Below are 27,273 nucleotides of genomic sequence, written 5' to 3' on the forward strand. Positions count from 1 at the left end.
GAAAAATTGGCCTTAAGAGCACCAAACGGGGGTGTGAAAGATTTCAGGAAGTTCAGGTGAGCAAATAGCCTGCCAGGATTTGGGTAGCGCGTGCCTTCCTCCCATGGCCAGTTTCCCTCAATTGAAGACGGATCTTCGCTTTGCCGACATCATTCACTGACAAAAGAGTTTGGGTGATGCAAATAAGATTCAGGACGCTCGACGTTTCCATTTGTGCACGTTGCAAGTGATGATGTCACCCGTAACCTTCCGTGTAACGACGGGAGACTGGGGGAGCCATTGATTCCCAATGATGCTGCTATTCGACGCCCTTAAGTCAATCAGTGGAGCAAACAAGAGCAAGGGAAGAGCTGGGGGAGCTGCTAATTGGAAGTTGAGCTGTGGTTCCGTCCCTGAAGGGGCTGGGATGTGACTATCCGGATGCGGAAGATGCGGAAGATGCGTGGTTTTCTTTTTTACCTCCACGCATTGGGTTTGCATCGGACATACTTTGTATTGAAAAATTATGCGCAGGAACTGTAGCTTAAACAATATAATCCGAGAAGCCTAAGTTCCAATTGTCGGACATCAAATCCTAAGGTGCAGGATTCTCGACCACTGCAGGTTTGGGGTTGATGATCTACCAATAATCTCCAAAGAAAGGCTAGATGTTACCGGAATAGGCGGGCAAGAATAATCAGAGTGGCATACAATGCGAATAATTCAAAACACTAGAAATAATGCCAGACAATCACATAACCGACCATTACGTGCCTGCAGCCCATCACCGAATGGACCAAACTACGCTAAGTGGCCGGGTCTTAGTTTCAGCAGGTTCTTTCGAACCGGCCTACTTATCCAGAACACCGCGTAAAGGTGCCCGGCCATCGTTCTGGTGCCTCCACTATGCTGAGATAGTTTCATCGGCCTATCTAAGCTAACGACCTATCTAAAGATACAACAACTAGCTAAAGATACAGACTAGCTAAAGATACAAGCTACCCAAAGATACAAGCTAGCTAAAGGGACGAGCTATCTAAAGCTATCAAAATCTACAGAGGCGTTTGACCACAGAATTGGCCCAAGCCTGAGCCCGGGCCAGTAGTCAGCGCCTCTGGCAATGTCGGCGTTATAAAGGACCGCCTTGGGGGCAAGGAGACGAGCGTGAGCCCAGCCCAGCCCGGTGCACCACTCTGGCACAGCAATGGCCTCGTTGCTGAGTAGTTTTGCAACCACAGTGGGATGCACTTCGCAGCAGCAAGGCTCTCCGATGCTGCGGGTCCAAATCGATATGGGTGATCACCCAGGTCGTAACTATCGTGTCGTCAGTGACTTTCTCGCTAGCAAATAGCTATAATTGGATGACCTGTAAAGCATCAGTGACTGACAGAAACGAGGAGTAGCAGATACTCAACAAGCTTGTGCCTTTGTTACCGTAGTTGTTGTCGTCGTAGTCGATGGTGACTGACGGTGGTGACGGTGACGGTGATGGCGGTAGTGATGAGGTTGTTGTTGTTATTGTCGTCGTCGTCGTCGTCGTCGTCGTCGTCGATGATGGTGGTGGTGGTGGTGGTTCTATAGCAAGTTAGAACTATGACTTGATAACAAGACCAAGACCTCAGCTCAGTGATAATCAAGCTGTACATACCAACAGGTAAATAAGTGTCGAGCTGAAGAGTCGAATTGAAGCGTTTGATTGAAGAGGAAGAGGAGATGAGAAGGGAAGGGAAGGGAAGGGAAGGGAGGGAAGAAGACAAGAGAGAAGATGGGCCTTCCTCTCAGGACTGACAAACGGAAAGAGCGAATATCGATATGATACTAATATAGGCAGGAACGCTCTTCAACTGAGCAAGAGCCATATACTCTACAAATTGAATCTTACCATCTAAATTCTCTTTATAGACACTGTAAACATCCCTTCCTCCCTCCTTTACACGCATATATACCTCATCCCAAAGTCACCATGATATCTACATAGATAGTAGATGATTTGCTAACCCGATCAACAATAGTCCATCGCCTTCCCCACACCAGCCCCACCACAACCGGCATCCAAAAACAACCAACCAATCAAGCCACACTCCAAATCAAACAATGCAAACAGAAAATATCTCCAAAAAAGAAAAAAAAAAGTTACGAATAGCTTCATCAATCTCAAGGACTTTTCCAAAACCACCGTTGTCCAGAGACCACCAAGGAAGCCCACACTCTGAACAGCGCAGGCACATCAATCGCCTCGCTTTCGCGAACACCACATACCTAGAAACCAAGTCCCCCGACTTACCATACTCGAATCAATTCCGACTTGAAAAACCACCCACCATGTCCGACGTGACCAAGACTCCCTTCGTACGGGATCTCGCCTCGAGCGGTACATACCCCTCCCTCCAATCCCTCCCTTCTACACCTCCAGAAAACCAAATCTAACGAAATAAAAACCCACAGACAAAAAAATCCGCGACAAAGCCACCGACTCCCTCACACTCTTCCTCCGCAGCAAAACCGACCTCTCCCTCATCGACCTCCTCAAACTCTGGAAGGGTCTATTCTTCTGTACGCCACACTCCCTTCCCCCAACCCACCCTCTCCCCCTACTCCCAACTAACCACCACCAAACGACAGGCTTCTACCACTCCGACCGTCCTCTAACGCAACAAGCCCTCGCCCGCACTCTCAGCTACAGCCTCGTCCCAACCCTCCCCCGGAGCGTCTTGCACCGCTTCCTCCGCGCCTTCTGGATAACCATCGGCCGGGACTTCCACTCCCTCGACCGTCTCCGTCTAGACAAGTACCTATTCCTGATCCGTTGCTACGTGGGCGTTGCATTCGAGGTGCTCCTCAAGCCCCAATCCACATCCTCCACAGCGACAGCAAACGGCGGCAAGCGCAAAAGAGAAGAAGAGCCTATATCCTCGAAGCGGAACAAGAAGAACAACAAGAACAAGAAACAACAACAACAGCAACAATCCGAAGAATCCACATCATCAACTGAACCCCAAGACTGGACCGCCCTGGAATCCTACATCAACATCATCGAAGAAGGCCCCCTCTGCCCATTGAACTTCGACCCAGATCAACCGCCCATGAACGAGAAGGAGGATTACGTGCCGATGCCGCACGGACCGGACGGATTGCGGTACCATGTGATGGATGTGTGGATTGATGAGTTGGAGAAGGTGTTGGAGTTTGAGGAGATTGAAGGGGCGGAGGAAGGGCAACAGACGAAGAAGATCAAGGGTGGAGTGCCTATGGAGCTTTTGTTGAGGCCGATCGAGAAGTTGAAGAAGGAGAGTGGGTATAAGCCTGTGCGGACTCGGGCTGCGGAGACGTTGGATGATGAGCGGTTGGTTGAGTGGGGGGTTAAGGAGAGGAAGGTGGTGGAGGAGAGTAGTGATGAGGAGTGGGATGGGTTTGATTGAGGTGTTCATTCATATCTATGTGTATAAATTCTAATGGCTCTTATATTTTTTTTCTGTTTGATCAAAACTGGTGTATAGAATTGTGAATTGGACGGCAGCGTGCGTATGCTGTTCATATGAATGAAACAATGTATATTTATATGACTCTATGGGCTATGCAACCATCTTGGTTGCACTGCTGTCTAGTATACAGAAAGCATGACCCAACTGAAACGAGAGTAAAGCAAGCCAAAACAGAAGTCTTGCGCCAGGGTATCATTAGAGTGCGAAGACCAGAATGAAGAGAAAAGAAACGATGACATCCAAAGTACCACCCGCTGCTTTTACCGCTTGTATCATCCCCAACATTCAAGGTTTGGGTCCTTCGGCTTCGTAAAGGTGTCCCGACCTCGACAGCACAGTGCCCAAGCCCTTGTGAATTTCTACTTGGAAAGCTTCAAAAGGAATGCTTTCTCCGTCAATGCTGATGTAGCCTTTCTTTTCGTGGGGGACAAGCCGGTACGCAAGAGCCTTGCGGATTTTGACGTCGGGCATATCAAAGAATGAGCCTTCGGGGATGGCGGTCATCATTTTGAGCGTGGTCAGACGACTGAGAGTCCCGTCGATGGTGACGATATCCATCAGACCATCATTGGGCAAAGAGGCGGGAAAGAAGTTCGTATCCTTGGACACGATGGCCATTTTGCCCGCGTAGAAGTTACCGAGATTCTCAGCTGGAATGACTTCCCAGTCCTTGGGCAGCTCGTCCAGCACGGTGCCGTACGCGAGCTCGGGAAGCCCGGTTGGCTGTTCTGCAGTACCCTCATCCGGACGACTAGGAGGCTGGCTCTGCGCGTAAGCACTGTAGTGATCTTTGATCGCTTGTTTATCATCCATCACGGTCTTGATTGCCAGATCGCACGGATACACTGCGCGGCGCATGATGCGCTTGAGAAATCCGTAGGTGAAACGGTGAGCGCCCATCCATCGGATATCATCCGTGCCGAGGTCGGATTCCGCGATGATACCGAAGGATTGTGACAGGAAGGACAACGTGCGAGTCTTTCCCTGCGTGATTGAGACCAAATCCATAGGCGTCCGGATACCCTTTACGATGGCCAAAGCCGCCACTGAGACACTGCCCGTTCCGCAAAGATTCCAGGCCATTGCGTTTCCGGACCCACAAGGCACCATTGCAACGGCAACTTTAGCTAAAGCTTCACCGGCATTAGGTTTCTTCGCAAGGCCGTTGAAGACCTCGTACGGCAAACCATCTCCGGAGCAGCAAATGATGGCGTCATATGCATTGATATCCAGTTGCTCCACAATTTCGACGGCGTGGCCTCCATGCGTTGTTTCCTGCACGTCCACTTGGCAGCGGGCTGCAGCAAAGACGGGAGCTGCATACGAGGTGTACAATTTGACCGCGTGGCCTTGACCACCAAACGGGTTGACCAAAACCTTGAGTCTCTTGTACCGTTTGGCGGTACCATACGCAACGGACAAGAGTTTGTTCGTCCAGGATTCTACCGCAGCCTTTTCTTCGGGTGCGAACGGGTAGCGCAGGGCGGACACCGAGACATCCTCTTTGGAGGCCGGCTCCGCATAAGTGATAGTGAGGCCCTCGGGCGACAGGTCGGCGTCCAAGACATTATAGAGTGCAATGGAGTGCGTGGGTTTGGCTGTTTTGCTGGCGATGCCGCAACACCCACGCTCGGATTTGCGCATGGAACGTTCATCTGCGCGAATGCCGGTGTTTCGTTAACACGGAAATTTGGTAAAAGGACTTGAAAGAAGCAATTGCGCACTGAGACCTACCGACAATCAAAAGAGAGTCGCCTCCAATAGTAAGAGAGACCGAGTTGGAGACTATCAGAGTCGCATCATGTTCAAGCAGCTGATCCCGAGTTTCCGGGTGATCCGCGTTGTTAAACGACGGGCGAGGAGGCCCGTTGGAGGTGGTCATAGTGCCCGGCGGAGGGCACAGCGTGGAGGAGAAGAGCCGACCGTATTTAAAGATGAGGAAAGATAGATGCGTAGAAGTGAATGTGGTCAGTAAGAATAACCATAAGAATAGTAATAAGAGAAAGACGAAGGAAACGAAAGAGTTTGAGATGAGGAGAAGGAAGGTGTTGGGGGAATGAAACGGGCAAGTCTCAGGATGGAGCGGAGAAGAGAGACCGGAGACTCGGAGAACCACTGAACCATCCATTCATATTATTCGATAATCAATATCGGCAGTCCAACTTTTATGGTGGGCTCCACTTCTTTTCCACTCCACTTGTCTGCCCTGTAAAATTGATAGGCTCCCAGGACAATGACTTGCACCTCATCATGCCATGACAGGAACACCTTTTCTTTTTGAGTCAAACCCATACATGATGCATGCCTGGATCTGGTGGGTTTCCGGTCATTCTTAGAGAACCTGCCACTGCATGCCCTGCGGAGATCGCCGCAAGCATCCATCCTTATCTAAGGAACGCGCCCAGTCCCTTCCGCGCCCGTATTTACAACTAATTTGGGGTCTGATTTGATCCTCGAAGGACTCTCGCCACTCTCATACATTCGTCTAAATAAAGCCGATGTTGCTCGAAATAATGGCCTCCGTGACATCCGGAGTCGGACAGTTGCAGCAACAGTTCCGAGGCATCACCTGCGGGGTGTGCGGGGATGGGATGCATCGTGCTTAATCAATCAACGTGGTACAGGCGAGCTTGGGCAAGTCCATCGACGGCTTCCAAGAAACCTCCTTCCTCCTACTGTGAACATAGCTGGCCATGGTGGTACATACATACACACATACATCCAATAAAAATATAAATTAGAGTCATTCAAATGGGGCATTCCATTGAGAGATAAAAAAAAGTCTTTTCTCATCCAGAATAAACAGAGTAAAAGGTGCATATAGTCAACAAATTCGTCCATTAAGAAGAACACAGAAGAGTTAAAATAAAAGAAAAAAAAAAACGCAGTCGAAAAATCGAACAGAAGAGTCATGTAGTAGGTAACAAGGGTAGTGGCTATTCAAATACGGCTCAAAGGAGATTCTCTATTCATGCTGTAGACGCCTTCAGGCCCTTCAAAGACCCCAGGCTCAAGGCCAGACCCTGAGAACGGCTTCTTATCCGTACAAAGCCGGTGATCGGCCCGTCATCTCCCTCCTTCTCGATGCTCAAGTTCGCAAGGGCATCCTCACCTGTGAAAGTCATGTTAGCGGCTATCCAATAGGCAGTTGTGGACCGAATGTCGCGGTATGGAGATCTAGTACTTACCAAATACGCTCCGGGCATATAGATTGGCACTCAGGAACCGACAGTCGCCCTTGAGAGACGCCTCAGGTGTCAAGCATGCCATGTTGGTGCTCTCCATCAGCTGCTTGAGGAACTCGCGGAGGTTCTTCGCCTTGGAGTTGATGTTAACCTTGTTCTCCCATTCAAACTCGGTCCACATGGTCCGGAACTGCGTCTCAGTGCAGTGTGCCGGTTGGATGTAGTCCATGATGTCGGCATGGATGTCATTCAGAATAACAACATGCGACTCCGTCGAGCTCGCCCCGTCGTACACAATGTTACCGAAGATCACACCCGTGTCCGTCGACGACACCTTGACTGTAGCCTGCACATTCAAGAAATCGCGAGGTCCAAGGTTGTGCGTTGTGGGCCGCTCCACCACCTTAAGGTCTCCGAGAGTCGCAAATTCAACGCTCAGGTTCTGTAGGGTCTCAAGGGTCTGGTTGACCAGAAGGACATCCAGAACGATATCGAACTGATGAACCGTGACATAAGCCTCGGCGTATACCGGGTCCGAGAAACCAGTGAGTTGCACAACACGGCTCAGCTTCGAGGACACCGTCTCCACAGTCGAGTCACCGCCAGTGGCCTTGGCCAGATCCAGCTCAATCTCCTCAGCACCTTCAAGAGCTGCCTTCTTGGTGAATTGCCGGATGGGAATGGCATCGTCAACCTGGACGGCAGTCTTAGCCTTCTCAACGGCCTCCTTAGCGGCCCTCTTCTTGTCTTCGACCTGAACCATGGCGCGGAAGGCTTTCCGGGTGTCTTCCAGGAAGGTAGTCTCCAATTCCTTCTTCTGAGAGAACTCTGCAAGCGAGCGCACACAGCACATGACGCGATCCACGGAGTCTTCATCGATGGGGGCCTTGACGAAGTGCGACTGGCCAACACGGATGATGGAGATCATGATGAGCATAGCCTCTGCACGCAGGGCGTTGGTCCGAGCAACATCTTCGGAAACCTCCGAATGGCGCATCACCAACTTAGTGAGGGTGGACGATAGGACAGTAGCAAGGTAGTAGTCGCCATCCAAGATCAGTTGACGAAGAGGGGGCTTCTGGGCGGCCTTGACAGCCTCAAGCCGAGCAGCCGCAGCAGACTGGCTGGTCAGAGCACTCTCGGTGGCATAGGTGCCATCGGCCAGCACCTTCCGTGATCCGGTCGGGGCTGACGGCTTGGAGTGGCCGTTGACCTGCTCCTTGAGCGCCGCATCCTCAGGCACTTCATCAAGAAGTCGTTGTTCCGAGGCGAGGATGGGAATTTCGCCGAGACTGGCCCTGATCCGCTTCCAGGCTTCGCGGATATCTCTCTCCTCCAGAGAGTACTCTCCGACAACCCACAGGACACCCCGGTAGACTTTGCCGGCACGGACTTCACTCAAAGTAGAAACCAGGCGATCAACAATAGAAGTTCTGAGCGCGGGGAACTTCTCCACGACCTCCTTGACAAACGAGATCACATCGACGGCGGAGTTGTTGTTGAAATCAGCGATGAAGTCCATCAGAAGATCGACAACGCTAGCTGCGATCTCCGAGAACTTAATGGCGCAGTTATGTATCGACTGGATCAACAATTGACGGTATTCGCTGTTCTACAAGGTTGTTAGTATTTCTGTGTATCACCAGCAGAACGTGCTAGCCTACCTTTTCATATTGTTCATCAACAGTCTTGGCCAGTTCCTTCTTGAGCAGCATGACAATCTCTTCGACATTCTTGCTCGAGACCATCTCCAAGGCAATGCTGAGGGCTTTCCGACGAACATCGATATCCGGGGAAGAAAGGACGCGGAGAATCTCCATAGTAAGGTCATCAAGAACACCCTCGTTGCGGATGCGTAGCTGGTCGACCCGGTCAAGGACGATAAGCTTGACATTGTTGTCAGCTTCTTTGATGCAGAGTTCGATCAACTTGCTTGCCGCGGCCTTCACGGCGACGGGGTTGCTGGTGAGTGCCGTAAGAGAAGTGGCAGCTTCGTAGATGACAGTACTCGTTGACGCATCGAGAAGGTCGAAAATCAGCCGCAGATACCGTGCCTACTGGTAATTAGCAACCGACTGCAACGGGGTTGATCTCCGGAAGCCCACCTTGTTCTGAGTGTTTTGCACAGCATCCTTTCTAATGAACTCAAGCTCAGCCAATTGGAGTAGTTCGTCCGTGTTCGGGATGCTGTCGAAGGTAGAGGCCAGGTACTCCAGGGCCTTTTGGTGGCTGATGGACATGAGGGCTGCGAATGCATTGCGCTTGCAGGTTCCGTCGGTCTCCGTATCGAGGAACGCCTGGATGAGCTCTGGAGCATCTGGGATGAGCGACTCCGAGTGCTGGAAGATAGAAGCGACAGCCCACACGGCGTTCTTCCGAACATAGGCGTGGCGGTGATCCAAGCAGGAGCGTGCGGACGAGAGGAGGGGTTCAATGAGTTCCGGTTCTCGGAGCTTGCACAAGAATCGCAGGGTGTTTCCTCGGACGTATTCGTTGGGATGCTGAAGATCGTTACGGATACCGTTACTGCGCAAAAAGATCGTTTATTAGAAGGCATGGCCTACAATGTCGGGATGCGCCAGGTGCCTTACCAGACCAGGATCATCTCTTGCTTCAGCTTGCCATTCGAGTCGAGTTTCGGACAGATCTCATAGTAGAAGTATAGGAGTTTCTTGAGGGGCTTGCTTTTAGACGGCATGACAAAGCGAATGATGTGCATGAGCAGTTGGGGCATAGGGTCGCCATTGAGCATGATTGTGATGATCCGCCTCATTGTCTCCATCTTGGTCTCATCGGTACCCTTCTCCAACTGCAGCTTCAGCTCCTGCAGAGAGGGCTGATCAGCAGTGTTGTCCAGGTGGACCAAGCTGTATGCATTTTCGAGGAAGGACGCCATGGTGATCGAGCGGTGCGAACGAATGGCCGGTACAGGGAAGGGTTCAGGAGGGAGGAGAGCTGGAAGCGGTCATCAGTACAGGTGGTTGTTTTGGCCGGTCAGGGGGTAAGGATGGGCAGACGGACTGGAACAACTCTCCCCAAAAGAATTCGATAATGTTAGAGGAAATTAGTTTAGTGTAAATTGTCTCCCCTCACCTGCCTAGCATTCATCAGAGCGAATGTTGACAATCCGGGGACATTGAGTATCAACCTGGCCATTTGCGCGGCGGAGCAAGCTGTCCGGAGTGTGTGGATGACTAAGCCCCGCCTGGACCAACCCTGCAAACCAGGCAATTCCATCCAGGCACGCGCTACGAAGCGTTCATATCCAGCTTCCTTTTTTCGTGTCAAATCCCAGACGTTGTCGGTTGAGGTTTACGAAAGATGTCAACCCAAAATGAACCATTCTACCTCCGTTACTAGTAAGGATGATCTGTGTGTGGCCCAGGTTTCCTCAGCTGCTGACAGTTCCGCAGCTCAGGTCACTCTGGGCGGTTCGGACATGAGTTTCTAGGTAGGTTCCCCGCGATGGTCTACATTTCGAGCTTCCCTATTAACAGCCCTTAAAGAGTTCGACTTCCGTACCCTTGGCGATGGCCGCAGTGCTGCCGTGCGATATGCGAACAACTCCAACTACCGCAATGATTCTCTGATTCGGAAAGAAAGTGAGTGCTAGGAAAGGGCCGTCCGATTCTACATCGGTCGCTAATGGGCGATCACTACAGTGTGCGTGAGCGCGTCGATGATTCAGGAGGTGAAGCGCATTATCAAGGAGAGTGAGATCATGAAGTGAGTCAAGCAGTGGAGTTCAATGGCGTACAAAGATGCTGATGCGACGCAGGGAGGATGACTCCAAATGGCCCCAGAAGAACAAGGATGGACGTCAGGAACTTGAGATTCGGCTTGGGAATGAGCATATCTCCTTTGAGGTATGTCTCCTGCGTTATTGACATAGCTGATAACAGATGGGAACCTGACATCTGATGTAGACTGCGAAAATCGGCTCATTGGTGGATGTGACTGAATCTGCGGACCCGGAAGGCCTGCGAGTGTTCTACTATCTCGTCCAGGACCTGAAGGCCCTCATCTTCTCGCTTATTTCGCTCCATTTCAAGGTAAATACGGCTTCGTTATTTCTTTTTACTTTGAGAGTATCGAGTCTAATTTGGGAATAGATCAAACCTATCTAAATGGTGATGGTTGTGGGAACATGAAATGGAATGGTTCACTTTCTGGGATGAATAATAGGCGTTTTCTATTTGATTGCAGCCGTGGCGGGTATACTACTAGTGCTACTTTTTCTTTTTTTTTACCTTTCCTTTTCCATATTTCCCCAAAAATTTGTCTGGCAGATTTGGGTTGCTTGAAATGAGGCCCGATGGCAAAGCGACTCACCGAAGGCGATGACGCAATGGGAGCTTGCCACTGAGGCCAACGTAGCGGAAGAATTGGAATACCCAACGACGTGTGTGGATGTAGATGTGGATGTGGATGAGTGTATGTGTGTGTGTGAAGTGTTTGATGTGTAAAAAAAGCGCCGAAAACGGAAATCAAAACAGCGAGGCAGAGAGCCATTGCATAATGGGGAATATTATTGTAGCGGGCCACGTCCGTCGGGACGAGCGTCAGAAAAGAAAAAGCTGCAAGGGAGGCCGTGCCAGGCGTGCAAAGGCTGCAAAATGCCAGAAATGCTCGAATAACCGCCCGAGGCGCCGTTTGCCCCATTTGCCTCCCCCGCGCTCGCATGATCAGTCGGTCGATTCCTCTTTGGGCAGTGCCTCGCCCCAGACTAATCGATCCTCTCTTCGTCCATCCTCTATTCTTTCCTTTGCTTGCTCCTTCATCCCCGACTTCTCCTCTTTCTCCTCTGCTTTCCACTTCTCTCCCTAAACTTTGCTTCTTTCCGCTGTCTGCGCCCTAACTCTCTATTTGCCACCCCGATCCCGCTGTCGTCCTCCCCCATTCCCATCTTAGTTCGCCCACCTCCCCCCCTCCGGTCCAATAAATCACCCCTATCCTTGAGCTGCCCTTACTGTGCTTGTATCAGGCTTGTTCTGTTCCGCCTGATCTTGTTTCACCCCTCGCCCTATCGGTGGGAATTTGCAATCTTATCGATTCCGATGTCATTCCTTCTTTAATTAGCCTCCAATGCCGACTCCGAGTGATAACACCCCGCCCTTGAATGCTTCAATCGCAGAAGAAATCTCCGCTCGCTCTACCTGTCCACCGGAGGTTGATAGAGAGAGTCTACATACCAGAGAAGAAAGGCCGTATCCCTGGGTGTCGGCGTGGGAGAGGAGAAACACCAGCGATGATGCTCCCGACAACACCTTCTCGCCAACCGGTCCATCAAACCATACCGCCTTAACACCATCAGATGGAACTTCCTTTGCTTCTACCGATGCGGACCCCGTGACGGGTGAACCAGTAGCCAGAGCGCCCATGAAGGGCGTGGGGAGATCGGAAGACGAACCTGCTGCGGGGAGACTGAGCCCTGCTGCGGAGTCATCCTGCTCCTCCGGCCCGGTATCTCCAGTCACCCCTTCATCAGCTACTTCTCTGCTAAGCTATGAATTTTCTAACATTCGGGTATGATGGCCTACTTGATCCCTTCGTTCTTTAAGGTCTCCCTTGCTGACTGTAACAGCTTTTACCCAATTATTCGTCGTCTTTTCTGCGACCGGGAAGTAGATTTACTGGTACACAGCAGTCAGACAGTCATGTCTACAGCGTAGATGTGGAGATTAAGCACGTTGATATGCTTGAATCTTATCTTTGTGGATACCTTCGCATACAAGGTCCGTGAGCGCTTACACCAGCCCACCGTATCCAATTCTAACCTTTTTGCATCAGGTCTCACCGAGGATCACCCTACTTTAACAACGTTCTTTGAAGGCGAGATCATTGGAACCAAGCACACATTCAAAACTAGAAATGAAGCATGGGGCGCGACCGAAAAGACTGACATGCAACATTGGGGAAGGTTTCCCGCTTGGCGATCGCAGGCGAAACAGGCGAAGAAACCGGATTTCACATTTCGAAATTTTGCCCAGCGTGAGCACCTTTTCATGCGTTGGAAGGAGTACTTCCTCGTTCCCGATCATCGCGTGAGGTCGATCTCCGGAGCTAGCTTCGAAGGATTCTATTACATTTGCTTTAATCAGGTGGAGGGAACGGTTGCTGGGATCTACTTTCACGCCAAGAGCGAAAAGTATGTTCTGCCTTACCCCAGTGGTATTTGTGATAACCAAGACTGACTCTTATTGCTAGGTATCAACAACTCGAGCTCAGACATGTCAAAGACTATGGTTGTGCGCCAGCCATGGAGTTCCGTTGATCTTCTTGCAGGCTTGTCCAGTGGTCGGTTCGACCACTGCAAAAGGAATTCATTTATCATCACCTACGGTTTCGCATGCTTCTACAATTAATGGCTATTACATGGTTACGTTCACTTCTGAGCCTCCCAGCCGCGATGGCTGATCTGTTACGGTTATACTGTCGGAGTTACTATTACCCCGCTCTGTTTTGACTGATGTCTCTTGACGAATTTTCTTCCGACTTGTCTTCTTCTCTCTTCTATCGGCGCAGGCTTGGTTGATACGATATGGTATGGAACGGAACACTATTGGCCAATTATATCCTCGCACTTCTTCATCTCTTTCAATATGACGCAGCGCAGCACACAACACAATGTAACGTCTTCTCCATTGACAGGGAAGACTACTAGTTGATAAACTAGGCAGCGGTATCGGGACGACTTCACTCCTTGATGTCTGCTTTTTGTTCCCTTGTGAATCAGTTGTTGCTTCTTCTCGCAATTATGACCGGTTCTTTTTTATATCTGATAGCGGTAGCGTTGGTCCCCTTTTTGTCCAAGGGACGATTTTTTCTTTTCTTGCCTGTCTGAGTGAGGAATATATATTACTATCTATCCATCTATTCAATGATTTACTACTTCACTATCATTATTAAGGATGACTGTTCTTGGCTGTGCTACGCAATCTGCTTTTTTTTGGGTATCGCGGACGGGATACTCTATCACTCTTTAAGGAGCCGGGAAGAATTCCAGCAATCAGGTCCTAGAATACAGCAGTAGCCGAGTCATTGATACTCCCTCCGTGGTAGGCTCCCTGATCAACAAACAACTGGAACTTCATTCACGAACTATGAACAGTTTCAGATCCTACATTACCATGATCGGATCAATTACTCCTCTAATAAAAGAGCACTGAACATAACATAACATAAAGAGGACGACACCGTTAAGTAATACTAGATAAATACTCTTTCGTTTTCCCGAGCACTAACTACTATCATAATTGGTAACTGAAAAAAAAAGTAAAACTAAGCCCATCCCGAAAAAAAACAGCAGCACACAGCACGTATCGTATATCACATGGCTATATTGATGAGAACCTCCCAAGGTAGAGGAGTACAAAAAAAGCGGAACAGAAATAAAGAAATTTGAACATGACAAAACACTAGTTATGACATGACATGTAGAACACGGCGACGGTGGATGGGAAGAATGAATGAATGTAAATGTTTGGCGGCGGGGTATCAAATGCAAATTTTTATGCGTGTATGAATGTAAAAGGGCTGAGATAGATGAATTGCGAACAAAGATTTGAAGGTTTGGTGTGAACAAGTGGGATGAGAAGACAATATGCGGACATCATGTTGGGTTGGGTTGGTTGTTTAAGAGGTTAAACGAAGAACGTAGATCAATTCGCTGGAAGGGAGATCAAAATGATCACAGATACGCCGAGTTCTGGCGACTGCCTGAGTGCGAGCTACCACCGCTGTTGTCGCTGCCAGGCGTGGCTGGCTCGAGTACGACTTGCTGACGGATGGAGACGATCCATTCGTGCTGGAGGAGTTCCGCTGCAGTGGACCGTTTATTGGGGTCACATTCGAAGCACCGTCGGAGGAAGTCGATACCTAGGTCGCTGAGCTGGTCTCGGGATGGCAATTGCGGCTGGTTGCCCTGGGCAATGTTGTACATGATGGCCCATTCGTTATCCAGAGTGGACCAAGGGCGACGACCTGTGGCCATTTCCAAGATCACACATCCTAATGACCAGATGTCGACGGCTCCTTGGCGGTGGATAAGTTTAGTGGTATCGCCGCGGATTACCTCGGGCGACATGTACATCGGAGTGCCGGTCATCGTTTTCTGGTTCTTGCCCCAATTGTTGTGGGCCAGCTGGGCGTCCTTGGGCACTATAGCGTCTTTGTGACCGGCGCCGGCGAAGGCATCCATAGGGACAACGGTTCTGCCCTGACGAGCGATGATCTTCGCAGCACCGAAATCAACGTATTTGATGATACCATTATGGTCAAGCAGGATATTTTCAGGCTTGATATCGCGATGGATAATGCCAGCCTGATGCAGGTACGCCAATCCCTCCAGCAACTGAAGAGCATAGACCATAATGACGGTTTCATCCTCGACACGTCCGTGCTCAAGCAAGCTGGCAAGGGACCCACCAGAACAGTATTCCATGAAGATGTAGACCTTATCGCGGTGTACTTCGATACCGTGGTAAGAGACGATGTTAGGATGATCCAAGACTTCCAATACACCCATCTCATCGCGGATTTGCTGGGCGATTTTAGGGATAAGTTGGGGGTCTTGCAAACGAATCTCCTTGACAGCCATGAGGTAGTTACTGTCAAGGTTAATACCAGCGTAAACGGACCCAAATGTTCCTCCACCAATGAATTGGCCCTGTTGCCATCGCAGAGTAACGTTCGTAGCCGAGGATGAAAGCACCGTAAGAGACCTGTCTGCTTCGTTTGAGCCCTCTAGAACCCTTCCCAATGCTTGGCGTTTAGCATCTTCGTCGACGCGTCTTTCCTCGATTTCGGTAAGATGAGCCACACGCTGCTCCCGAACAAGCTTGGCTGCCTCTTCGTCTGTAAGGACCCGCCCTGCGCCCATTCGCCTCGAACCGCCGCGCTCTTCCAAGCGTTGCTTCTCTGCCTGAGCTGCACGAGACGATCGAGCACCCATGATATCAAAGTGAGATATAAGAAGGGACATGCATCCGGCAACCTTTTGCCTCAGACGACTATACTGAGCATCATCCATAGACAGGAGGTGTCTACTGGAGGTAATAGCCATTGCGAATTCCAAAGCAGCGACGGCCCACTTGAAGGTCTTTCTGTCAGCAGCATCGCAATCATCACAGATGAACGAAACCCAATCGAGGGATAACTCGACGAGTCTATTGCTGTTCATTGCGCGTCTATTGGGATCAACGTTTGAAGAACGCTTGCCGAACTCGGTAGCAAACGCATAGCATGCTTGGACTAGATCGTGATTTTCCACGTCTTTCTCCTTTAGTTGCTCCCGTATACGGGCAACACTATCCATGATGGTCATTGACAGCTTGAATGAGATCTTCTTGATTTTGTTAAGCTCCACATTGACCCGGCCAAGATTAGCACGCTGCTCGATGGCCATATCGAGCTGAATACCAGTGAGATGTGTCAGCTCATGTCTGGCATTAGACAGTCGCTGCTGCGTCCCTTCGACCACAAGTCGCAATTTGCCCAATCGCAAGTCCGTGGGTTGTTCCATGATGCCCAGCTGCATTTCCTTGCCGGCCCAAGCAAGGGGTTTTTCCGGACGAACCACGAGGATATACGGTGCATGCGGTGTATCCTTGCTGGTGTCATCCTCACGAAATGACGTGCCTAGGATAGCTTGGATATCTGCAGGGCGATCCCACAATGCGGGGTGCGCAAAGAGATAGACACCTTTTTGACCCACAGAGACGTTTGATTTGATCATGAAATGATCCGACACAAGCAGCGACTCCAAAAAGTCGTACGCAATGTCAGCCGGCAAATTGTATTCGGTTGCATTTTCGAACAGCTGGCGCAAGAATCGGGAAAATCTGTAAAGCTTCCGTTGCCGGATCCGGGTTGAGTCCAAAACGCTTTTATAACGCTTGTCCATGTCGGCCGGATCCTCGTCATGGCGAGGCTGCAACTCCCGCTCAAAGTGGTGCATCAAGCGTTGGATTGACTTGGCAGTCAGTGCACTAGCTCGGGTTAGCCATATTCATTTATTGTATAGTATGGAAACTGTTCGTACCTGAACTGCTCCGCGACCTCGATATCTCCGCCCTCAAGTTGTCGGCCGACCTCGTTGGAAAACTCCCAATCCTGCTCTAGAATTTCCGCTTCTTTAAACGTGTTCTTATTTGCAGTCAGCTTCCAGTTCAGAAGCCGGAAGTAATACTTCATCGCATCCAAGACGACTGCGTCAAAACCTTCATCAATGCAAGGAGGCAGGTCCCAGCCAGGCTCGGGTCTGGCGATATCCAGATAATGCCGTTTGATATCAACCGCCACCTTCATCAAAATCTGGAACTGCGATATCATTTGATCGACTAAGATGGCAGACTGCGAAGCTGGGTCTTTCATATTCTTAGCGTAAGATAGTCGAACCCGTATAATCTCCTGTATGAGACGAGAGGGGAAATTGATCAAAGTGAGGAGTTCTTCGATATAGGGAGGTAAGTGGCGTTTAGCGAAGGAACCCGCATTCTCAATCAATGTATTCTTTGCTTTTTGGATGACTTCTCCGATGCCGTGGAGCATGTTATGTTTCCCTTGGAGGGTTTTGAGGCCATCCTCCTTCATGATGCGATCAAGGAAGGATGTTTCGTCGGAAAGGTCGCTATTGATTGATTTCGTTCTCGATTTGTTGAAATCCAACTCATCGTTTCCAACCCATTTCTGCAGGATAGCCAGCTCGGTGTTGATCAAGATAGTCGTGTTGTGCCAAGCTAGAACAGCGTCGCGACTCGAGTGAAACTCCTCCGAAGCCACTCGGGGATGGGCAGTTTCCAACTCCTTGTGAGTAGAATAAAGGCTCTCGCATCGTTCTATTTGTGCGACAATATCCTCAACCTGCTTGATGGGTGGCTTTCCGATCTCTGTTTCACCCTTGATCTCGAATTTGATGATTTCTTCGATGACGGGGCCAAGGCCAGCCCTCGCTTCTTCAATGAGCTTCCTCTGCAGTGCAACACTCCTCCCACATGTTCTGGCTCTGACACCCAACCATATTGCGTTGTTCTGAGCCGACGATCGTTTCGATTCAGTAGACCCGAGCAACCGCTGCTTCTCTTGCTTCACCACGTCTCCCTTTAACACCGATGAAAGCATAGAATGCCATTCCAGCCTCTCTTGATTCCGTGGATTCTTGAGTTCCTCGATCGTTGGCTGATTGTCGTCGGTCAGGAAGAGCTGAATGTCCGGATCGTAGGCATCGTCTTCGAAAGGCACCTCGGAGGATGGTGAGGGTTCTTCGAGATCGGAGTCCCCCACCGTCATGCTCATGTTTTGAGCCTCATCGAAATGACTGTACCAGGCCTGAGGATCCGCCCGAATGCGCTGGACATACGCCTTCTCCTGAGCTCGATACTGTGCATTGGGGTCGCGTCTAGATGTTCGTTTCGTTGAGGAACTTCGTTGGCGGTCATTCTGGAAGCTGATATACTGAGGCGGGCGTCGTTGGGGCGCGTAGGTGTTGGAGGGCGTTCGAGCGGGGCCGGACGGACGTTGCGGCCGTAATTCACGATCGGTCACCGGATGACCATCCATAGGCGGGGCTTTCTCGAGAGCAGCAGAAGCACCTATACTGGCCCCGCGCGGGCGTGTGGGCGTGCCAGTTGCCCATGATGGCAGGGCAGATGGAATGGATGGCGGAGGGGACGAGGAAATAGTCGTCGCCGGGGTTTGAACCTGGCTGTCGAAATTCTCCGGGAAACTGGAGCTGGTTCTTACAGCATACGGCTGCTGCAGAAGCTCATCGGAGGACCCGGAGCCATCCGAATCATGGTTATTCAAATCAGGATGCTCCATGATCGGAAACCCGCGGTCCTGCTGAGATTCCATGTTGCATGTCCGACGTTTAGGAAGCGGGTTGGAAGGGAAGCCTCAAGCGGATAGATAGGGGGGTGTGGCGGTGCACGTCTGTGCTACTTATCGGTTCCGGACCGGGGCTGATATCGCGCAGGCGTACAAGTTGCATTCAAGGACTTTGGAATGCGAAGGTGAATATAATGAAAAGATAGTACAAGCGAGATAACTCCTCTGCCATTCAAAATTGCAAGCCGCGAAGCATCTGAGGTTGAATCCGAGTGGTATGCTCCAGATTTGACAGGGCGGAGCTTCAGCCGGAGGTGGATTATTCCTGCCACACCTATACCGCATCGGGAGGCGGTAGGGCCCATTATGCCACAATCACGAGATGAACGCTGCCTCAGGCGGAAGGCACATGCTTTTCTACAAAATACCAGACAGTGTTCCAGATCTCATGAATCATGTGGACATTCTCACACCGGCTTTTGTTAACGGGATATGGTAGCCCTGAATTGGTTTCTACTGTGGCAACTGGCCCCTTGCTTCTCACAAGTACTCATAGGCGAAAGAAAATGACAGATCACACGGCTGGTGCTTGAAGAGGTAATTGAGAGGACTGAGGCATACACACGCCTATCACAGTTCAAAAGAAGTAATTTTATGGCCTTGATTGCTACCATCCTACTCGTCTCTCACTCTCCCTCTCTAAGTATAAACTGTCAAGAGTTTTCAGGACTGGCAAATGTCCCAGTGAGTGGTTGCCTAGGACTATTCGTAAAGCTGTAGGCCGCGTTCAGCGCTCCAAATGATATAACCCTCAAAAAGCGACATAAAAGAAGCAAAATGCAACCATCGGCATGCCTCTCAGATTGACCAAGTCGGGAAACCGAGAAGGTGATCTGAAACTCTACTCCTTATAGTTTAGACGGAGACTTGTTGGGTTGGTATGCGTTCTCCTTTTCGGGCGTCTGTAAATGTCCGCTCAGTGCGGGCCTCATGCATCTTCTCGAAATTCCCGCTTGATCCTTGGATAAAAAGTTGGCCGACGATCAATTGACATTTTGAAGATCGCCCTGAGGCGTGAATAGTGGCATGCGTCTGATGGTTGATCAGTGGAACCCATTGTCCTGAATTGGGGCTGCGGGTCTCTTGGAGATCCATTTTGGAAATTCCGGGGAAGCTTAAGCAGGTACTGATGTCTGGTGGACAGTAAAATATAGGAACAGTTGATCCGACCGCCTAGTAGAATATTAGTAGATAGATAATGACATCATGCTAGCAGCGTGAAAATATCCAGCTGAGGATGGGGTGTTGTGGTCCAACTCCTTTACAGATATAACTATATTATATATGGCGATGAGCTGCATCAGTTTTCCAGAAGATACATAGTACTACTTGGGGTATTCTAGTGAGATAGAAATTAATCACACATAGCACCTATTATCTACTCTTTGTGTTTGTCCGACGTTCTGTTCTGAATCAGACAAGAACAGCGGAGATAGACTGAACGATATGATTATCAAATTCATGTTTATCAAATCCTCAGATGATCTCGCATTGATGATTGATGAAGACTGAAAGAACCCCCAAAAAGGTGCCAAGCCCGCTAGTCCGAGCCAGTCGGGATGCCGAATTGACCTAGCCAATGGGGACTGGTGAGCTTATCTCTACCTACGGGAGACGCAGCTGGAAGGACTGAGTGGTTTTTGGTCAATATCGTAAACTTCCATGAAGAGGTACAGAGGAAATAGTTCCAAGCTGCTGACAGATATAGCGGGCTACTAACTAACTATTGTAGTGTTACTTGGTGCTACCGTTGATTCAGGGATATCGATTGCTGATGTGGCTCCGTGGAGTTGTTGGTTCATCCCAGTCAAGCAGCCCTATGATCCGTGCTGGAAACACGATCGCTTGATCTGGACTTGGCCATCCCATACTAATTTTCTTTCATTTTCATTCTGAGATATATTTCGAATTATTGATGAGATATTTAGCTTTCTGTCAAGCTTCCATCTTACAGTATTGCCGTAGGAAGTTACTCAGAAGTCAGCTGGTAACATAGAAGGTATCTCCAAGGAGTACGGAGTAACCTTCCTGCTATGAAGGAACAACGCAGACACCGTCCGACAAGGATGATGGGACGGAGGTCTTGGCTTCATCAAAGCTCTACTTACTAGTCATGGAGTATCAACATTGCAACCGACAGTAATGGCCAGGAGTAACAGGAACCCACGGGGTTTGTTTTGAAGAGTGAATTCAGGAGGTCTGATAAGCCATCCCGGCCGACTGCTGATTGGACGGCCGAAGTCTGAAGATAAGCACAGCGAGACCGGCTGGGCTGAAGGAATTCACGACGCGACCATGAATTTACCATGGGTTGATTCATACGAGCTAGTAACTAAGGGAGTCACTGACTACCTCGTGGTCCTTGTCAACTGGGGTACAGAATACCAGTGACTCCTCAACCCATGGAAGTTCGAGAACGATGGGTGAAGCCACGAACTTAATCCGCAGCCTTGTCTCTGATAGATAGGGGAGTAAGTAATTGATAGATAACCAATTCAGCTGCGAATCCGGAGTAGTAAGCTCAGGTAATGCCATTGTTTTTAATTGGCCGATTGAATGCTATCTCCCACCAGTCGCAAGAAGCTGTCCGAGAAATTAACGAAAACTAAAGAGTCCTTCGGAAGTTTCCTGCTCCTTTTGAGTCTTATCCGCCTTGCATCGAGTCCAATGACGCTGTTACTATCCATTATTTCCCCCGATCTGTCATTGAAATCTTCAATCTCAGGGTCTCTATCGGTAGTTACATAGTATTCAGTAGTAGTATAGTAGTACTACAGTACTAGGTTAGTAGTAGCTGGTCACATTACCATCTTCAACCCCTATCCATAGTAAGTAGTAGTAGTTAGTAGAGTATGACATAGAGGGAATTCTCAACTTCTTGCCTGTCACCGATGCAGCATGGCGCGGTTAGGCTGCCATGCACCCAGCCAGTGTCACCCACACTCACCTAACTTGGCTTTTCCGTCCACGTTCTCGTCTGATTTCCCTCCAGCTAGCGGGAAACGAACAGTACTACTACAAGCCCACATTATTACAGGATGATGGCTGGATCCCGCTGCAGGTCAAGTGGAATATCCCAACGGGAAGCCGCGCATTGGCCCGCCCATCCCATCCTATCCATTCATCCATCCTTCCTTCCTCCGGAGTCTCCACGCTCTTATCCGCCGCCATGGCTTTTTCGCTGCTTGCTGATATCTATCTATCGGTCGTATTGATTGCGACTAACCATGGCCCAGGGTTGCGCCTAGTGCCCGAATGGGTGGATCCGGCCATGAATCGATGTAAGTGAGACCATGGCGTTTCATTCTGACTGGTATCATCGCCCTGCTCCGACTATTTCCAGTACTATTTATCACTCCTGCATCCCCTCCTCCTTCCCCCTGCAGTGGCTTGTTTTGCTTTTTGAATTAGACTCCTCCGTCGTCTTCTATTTCCCTTCCTCCCATAATTCCTTTTTTTCACTCTCAATCGCTAGTGTCTAGAAGCCACCCCCCGACTTGTTTGCCCATCTCTCGCTGCCTTAACCCATTAAAGGCCTTTGGGTCTACACGTCGACCCCATCTCGCGCCCTCTGCATTCTACAGGGCTCCTGGTCTTAGTGTCCAAGGCTTAGGAGTCATATAGACACTTTTATACACAGTTCTGGGCCTTTCTTTATCAGAAAGCCCTGTGTGATTCATTATGTCGGAATACCCTGTCGCCTACAATGGCACGGACAATGGGACCGGTGGTAACTCCCTGACAGAAGATCTTAACATCTACTACAGCGTATGTCTTCCCCAGATATGTGATGCAAGCTATGACTGGGGTCATCCCCTCTAACTGAATTCCAGTCTGGAGATATCGCTTGGGTTATCACCTCTACGGCTTTGGTGTTGTTGATGATTCCTGGTGTTGGGTATGATTACCACCTGTCCATTCAGCCATTGGGCCCCTCCAACTGACGACAACAGCTTTTTCTACTCAGGTCTCGCCCGACGCAAATCAGCATTGTCGCTAATATGGCTTTCAATAATGTCTGTCGGGGTGGTGTCATTCCAATGGTTCTTCTGGGGATACTCGTTGGCCTTTTCTCACACCGCTGGAAAGTACATTGGTGACCTGAACAATTTTGGAATGAAGGGTGTTCTGGCAGCTCCTTCAGTTGGTAGTACCAAGGTTCCGGATCTTCTCTTCGCTGTCTTCCAGGGCATGTTCGCTGCTATTACGTGAGTGTTCCCAGACGACGGAGCAACTTTCATGACTGATGACTGACAACGGAGATAGGGTTGCCCTTGCTGTTGGTGCAGTCGCGGAACGTGGTCGCATGCTGCCTTGCATGGTCTTTAGCTTCGTTTGGTCCACCATTATCTACGATCCGATCGCCTGTTGGACATGGAACTCGTCCGGCTGGGTGTACAAATTGGGAGGACTTGACTTCGCAGGTGGTACCCCCGTCCACATTGCTTCCGGCACGGCTGCCCTGGCATACTCCCTGATGCTCGGCAAGCGCCGCGGACATGGCACCCACGAGCTCAACTACCGTCCCCACAACGTCACCCACGTCGTCATTGGTACTGTCTTCCTCTGGGTTGGATGGTTCGGATTCAACGCCGGCTCTGCCTTGAGCGCCAACTTGCGTGCTGTTATGGCAGCCGTTGTCACGAACTTGGCTGCCTCCGTGGGTGGTGTCACCTGGTGCATCATGGACTACAGACTGGAGAGGAAGTGGTCCACTGTCGGCTTCTGCTCCGGTGTCATTGCAGGTCTTGTGGCCATTACCCCGGGCTCTGGTTTCGTGACACCTTGGGCTGCCTTCATCTTTGGCGTGGTCGGCGCTGCTGCTTGCAACTACGCCACCAAGCTCAAGTACGTGCTTCGTGTGGACGACGCGCTGGATATCTTTGCTGTGCACGCCATTGGAGGTCTCGTTGGCAACCTCTTGACTGGTCTTTTTGCTGCGTAAGGCCCCCTGATTCTTATAAAATAACCATATACCGGTGGGCACTCAACTAACGCTTGCTCTCTGGTAATAGTGACTACATCGCCCACCTCGATGGTTCCACGGTCATTGACGGAGGCTGGATCAATCACAACTACATCCAGCTCGGCTACCAATTGGCGGACTCCATCTCCGGTATGGCCTACTCGTTCTTCGGAAGCTGCATCATTCTCTTCATCATCAATTTGATCCCCGGTCTGCACCTGCGCATCCCTGAAGAGGAAGAAATCCTTGGTGTGGACGATGCCGAGATTGGTGAATTTGCCGTAAGTGCTTCCCCGTTGCATGGAAACAATCGACCTCCTATCCTAACAATAGCTTTAGTACGACTACGTCGAAATCACTCGCGATGTCATTGGCGGCACCAGCCCCGAGAACGGCGACGTGTCCTCCAAGCGCACCATGACTCCTCCCAACGGCAACGAGGAGACTGTGGAGACCAAGGTCTGAAGTACCGTAGGAGTTATTTCGAGGATGATTGACTGTTCATCTTCACTTCCTCCTAACTTCGAGTCATGAACGAACACAATAACTTCTACATTCTTATTTGGATTTAATTTTTACCCTTGATACCTATTTCGTTTCTGGTCATTATGTCATTCTTTGGATACCTTCAGATGTACATATTATTCACTTTTCATTTGTCTATCCTTTCTATCAACATATGTTTCTCACATATAACCCAAAATTCATCATATACTTATTTTACCTCCAATAACCTGTGAAGAAGCAAAGACATCGCAGTACCACTACTACTAGCATAATATAATATCCTAATTTGCCATCCTCTCTCCCCAAACTACCAGTATCATTAACCCCTCCCGACGAAATTCTTCGTTTACGTACTATCATCGTCCTTCCCGAAGCTACTGCATACACACACACACACACACCATAGAACAGACAAAAAACATACTACACAATACATTCAATTCCCAGAAACACTCAGCTTGCTTCTCCACTGATGTACACACTACTCATCCATAGCACATGAAAACCAACGAGGGCTTTACTAAATCGTACCTCATAAGTATAATCTTAGAATGCGTGAAGTATAGAGTCAGCAGTGGAAGTATGGAATGCGGGGTTACCACCTATCGAAGAACAATGGGCAGTGTACCTTATCACATGAATGGAATGAGGATCATGTACGAAGCATGCAGACCGATATGGTATGGTATAGTATTTATCGATGGCCTGATTTATTAGATGCCTAACATCTACATTCATCAAGACTAGGAAGATTGTACCAAACTGCTTTTAAAACTATGTGCGATTGGGTTTAATAAGTCCAGGCTTTGGCTAGCCTAAGTAATTAAAAACAGGAAGGGAAATTAAGAGCGCTCAAACAGAAGAATTCACTGACCAAGCCCCCGGAAGGCCTTGGTCGAAGAGAATGTAGGCTTATCGGGGTATTACAGAGCAGATCTCAATTCGCGTAACTGTCGACTTGAGACATTTACTCCTCGGCCTCAAGGGGCTCCTCCTCGACGCTGTAGCATTGGTTAGACCTGTAACAGGAAAAAACATAGGTTCTTAGGTGAACTTACTATTCCTCCTCACCCTCGGAGATCGAGGCGTCCTGGTACTGCTGGTACTCGGAGACCAGGTCGTTCATGTTGCTCTCAGCCTCAGTGAACTCCATCTCGTCCATACCCTCACCAGTGTACCAGTGCAAGAAAGCCTTGCGACGGAACATAGCAGTGAACTGATCACCGACACGCTTGAAGAGCTCCTGGATGGAGGTGGAGTTACCGATGAAGGTAGAGGACATCTTGAGACCACGGGGAGGAATGGAGCAGAGGGCGGTCTGGATGTTGTTGGGGATCCACTCGACGAAGTAGGTCTGGTTCTTGCTCTGGATGTTGCGCATCTGGTCCTCAACCTCCTTCATGGAGACACGTCCACGGCTAAATATTTGTTAGCTGGCGTAATGCAATCAATGCAGGAAGAAAACTCACAAGATGGCGGAGCAGGTGAGGTAGCGGCCGTTGCGGAAGTCAGAGGCAGCCATCATGTTCTTGGGGTCGAACATCTGCTGGGTCAACTCGGGAACGGTGACGGCACGGAAGGAGTAGGCGCCGCGGCTGGTCAGAGGAGCGAAGCCGACCATGAAGAAGTGGAGACGAGGGAAGGGAACCATGTTGACAGCCAGCTTGCGGAGGTCGGAGTTGAGCTGACCAGGGAAACGGAGGCAAGTGGTCACACCGGACATGACGGCAGAGACCAGGTGGTTCAGGTCACCGTAAGAGGGGTTGGAGAGCTTGAGGGTGCGCATGCAGATGTCGTACAGAGCCTGGATTGGTCAATTCGTTAGTTCTCGAGCACCAATCTTGTTTCGATATGTGCTAGGGACAAAAGCGTACCTCGTTGTCGATACAGAAGGTCTCGTCGGAGTGCTCAACGAGCTGGTGGACGGAGAGAGTGGCGTTGTAAGGCTCAACAACGGTGTCGGAGACCTTGGGGGAGGGGACAACGGAGAAGGTGGCCATCATACGGTCGGGGAACTCCTCACGGATCTTGGAGATCAGGAGGGTACCCATACCGGCACCGGTACCACCACCGAGGGAGTGGGTGATCTGGAAACCCTGGAGGCAGTCGCAAGCCTCGGCCTCACGGCGGACAACGTCGACAACCTGGTCGACCAACTCGGCACCCTCAGTGTAGTGACCCTTGGCCCAGTTGTTACCAGCACCGGACTGGCCGAAGACGAAGTTGTCGGGGCGGAAGAGCTGGCCGAAGGGACCGGCACGGACGGCGTCCATGGTACCGGGCTCGAGATCGACGAGGACGGCACGGGGGACATACTTGTTACCGCTAGCCTGCTGAAGTGGTCAGGACATTGATGATATTGTCGTGAAAAAACTCAGGGACGGTGTGATCTAACCTCGTTGAAGTAGACGTTCATGCGCTCCAGCTGGAGGTCGGAGGTGCCATTGTAACTATCCTGCGCGTCAGGAAACCCAATCCTTTCCACATTGTTGACCAATTGAGAGGTGTGAAAAAGTTGTACTTACACACCGGAGCCGTCAAGGCCGTGCTCGCCAGAGATGGTCTGCCTGTTGAGTTGTTAGACGTGTTCTTAACCCGATAGCTATATACCCGATGGATAACATCTGAACTCAAGCTAAGATAGCTTGAGAGATGATGTTCCATCCCCAATCCAGTGGCAGTGAATACGTACCAGAAAGCAGCACCAATTTGGTTACCCTAACCACCATCATTTGTTGTTTAGTCCACCGAACACCAATCAAGAACCCGGGAGGGCAATCATTCGAAGAACATATTGGCACTTACACACTGGCCGGTTTGGAGGTGAACCTATGAAGCGACAAAGACATGCAGTTAGCACAAGATTGAAGTGGTTGAAGAACCGGTGGGGTCCCGATCAGAAGAGATGCCAACCAACGACGCGTCTCCTGACGGAAGAGGGACGGGGAGGGAAAACATACGATCTCACGCATTGTGCCGGGGATATTGAAGGGGTTAAAGGTATTGAAAAGGGTCGAAGGGGAGTGAGAGACGGCGAGGCCGGAGGAAGTGGATGAACGGGAAGTTGTTGGGAGGAGACTGGGGAAAGACAGTCGACTAAAGGAGGAGAAGGGGGGAGGGAGGAGGGAGGAGAAAACGAGGAATGGGAGGGAAGTTAGTTTGGCCTTAGTGGAGAGTTGGGTAGAAGGAGAGCGGTGAAGGGGGAACGTTGTGCGGGCAATAATAGTAATACCAGTACGGAGTAGGTAAGCAATTCCCAAGCCTAATA

General features: G+C 50.1%; 9 protein-coding genes across 9 annotated transcripts; 4 read left to right on the forward strand and 5 right to left on the reverse strand.

The window, feature by feature from the left end:
- Positions 1-1,031: 1,031 nt before the first annotated feature.
- On the reverse strand, positions 1,032-1,625 carry AtWU_08846 (RNA binding effector protein Scp160; the record flags this gene model as incomplete). Its single annotated transcript, XM_035503954.1, has 3 exons — positions 1,032-1,293; positions 1,414-1,554; positions 1,597-1,625. The coding sequence occupies 3 exons, from the start codon at positions 1,623-1,625 to the stop codon at positions 1,032-1,034; spliced, it is 432 nt and encodes a 143-aa protein (XP_035359847.1).
- Positions 1,626-2,301: 676 nt separating this feature from the next.
- On the forward strand, positions 2,302-3,398 carry AtWU_08847 (ribosomal RNA processing 1 family protein; the record flags this gene model as incomplete). The annotated part of the gene is made up of 3 exons (XM_035503955.1): positions 2,302-2,350; positions 2,425-2,532; positions 2,602-3,398. 3 exons carry the CDS (start codon positions 2,302-2,304, stop codon positions 3,396-3,398), a joined length of 954 nt encoding a protein of 317 aa, XP_035359848.1.
- A 348-nt stretch (positions 3,399-3,746) lies between these two features.
- Positions 3,747-5,343, reverse strand: AtWU_08848 (putative sphingosine kinase (SphK); the record flags this gene model as incomplete). Its single annotated transcript, XM_035503956.1, has 2 exons — positions 3,747-5,116; positions 5,196-5,343. 2 exons carry the CDS (start codon positions 5,341-5,343, stop codon positions 3,747-3,749), a joined length of 1,518 nt encoding a protein of 505 aa, XP_035359849.1.
- Positions 5,344-6,430: 1,087 nt separating this feature from the next.
- Positions 6,431-9,542, reverse strand: AtWU_08849 (coatomer subunit beta; the record flags this gene model as incomplete). The annotated part of the gene is made up of 5 exons (XM_035503957.1): positions 6,431-6,573; positions 6,650-8,258; positions 8,311-8,700; positions 8,752-9,172; positions 9,238-9,542. The coding sequence occupies 5 exons, from the start codon at positions 9,540-9,542 to the stop codon at positions 6,431-6,433; spliced, it is 2,868 nt and encodes a 955-aa protein (XP_035359850.1).
- Positions 9,543-9,967: 425 nt separating this feature from the next.
- Positions 9,968-10,773, forward strand: AtWU_08850 (mago nashi family protein; the record flags this gene model as incomplete). Its single annotated transcript, XM_035503958.1, has 7 exons — positions 9,968-10,005; positions 10,060-10,097; positions 10,153-10,248; positions 10,309-10,372; positions 10,425-10,512; positions 10,573-10,698; positions 10,759-10,773. The coding sequence occupies 7 exons, from the start codon at positions 9,968-9,970 to the stop codon at positions 10,771-10,773; spliced, it is 465 nt and encodes a 154-aa protein (XP_035359851.1).
- A 958-nt stretch (positions 10,774-11,731) lies between these two features.
- AtWU_08851 (vesicle-mediated transport protein Vid24) lies at positions 11,732-12,920 on the forward strand (the record flags this gene model as incomplete). The annotated part of the gene is made up of 4 exons (XM_035503959.1): positions 11,732-12,172; positions 12,231-12,381; positions 12,437-12,794; positions 12,854-12,920. 4 exons carry the CDS (start codon positions 11,732-11,734, stop codon positions 12,918-12,920), a joined length of 1,017 nt encoding a protein of 338 aa, XP_035359852.1.
- Positions 12,921-14,336: 1,416 nt separating this feature from the next.
- On the reverse strand, positions 14,337-18,499 carry sskB (putative MAP kinase kinase kinase SskB; the record flags this gene model as incomplete). Its single annotated transcript, XM_035503960.1, has 2 exons — positions 14,337-16,635; positions 16,689-18,499. 2 exons carry the CDS (start codon positions 18,497-18,499, stop codon positions 14,337-14,339), a joined length of 4,110 nt encoding a protein of 1,369 aa, XP_035359853.1.
- Positions 18,500-22,213: 3,714 nt separating this feature from the next.
- AtWU_08853 (ammonium permease MEP2) lies at positions 22,214-23,963 on the forward strand (the record flags this gene model as incomplete). The annotated part of the gene is made up of 6 exons (XM_035503961.1): positions 22,214-22,300; positions 22,366-22,430; positions 22,486-22,740; positions 22,799-23,473; positions 23,548-23,779; positions 23,838-23,963. 6 exons carry the CDS (start codon positions 22,214-22,216, stop codon positions 23,961-23,963), a joined length of 1,440 nt encoding a protein of 479 aa, XP_035359854.1.
- Positions 23,964-24,972: 1,009 nt separating this feature from the next.
- Positions 24,973-26,977, reverse strand: tubB (beta-tubulin; the record flags this gene model as incomplete). Its single annotated transcript, XM_035503962.1, has 9 exons — positions 24,973-25,006; positions 25,064-25,423; positions 25,475-25,809; positions 25,880-26,335; positions 26,401-26,455; positions 26,531-26,572; positions 26,698-26,723; positions 26,811-26,834; positions 26,966-26,977. The coding sequence occupies 9 exons, from the start codon at positions 26,975-26,977 to the stop codon at positions 24,973-24,975; spliced, it is 1,344 nt and encodes a 447-aa protein (XP_035359855.1).
- Positions 26,978-27,273: the final 296 nt, after the last annotated feature.

This window comes from Aspergillus tubingensis (assembly GCF_013340325.1).
Source record: "Aspergillus tubingensis WU-2223L DNA, scaffold_9, whole genome shotgun sequence".
NCBI classification, from domain to species: domain Eukaryota; kingdom Fungi; phylum Ascomycota; class Eurotiomycetes; order Eurotiales; family Aspergillaceae; genus Aspergillus; species Aspergillus tubingensis.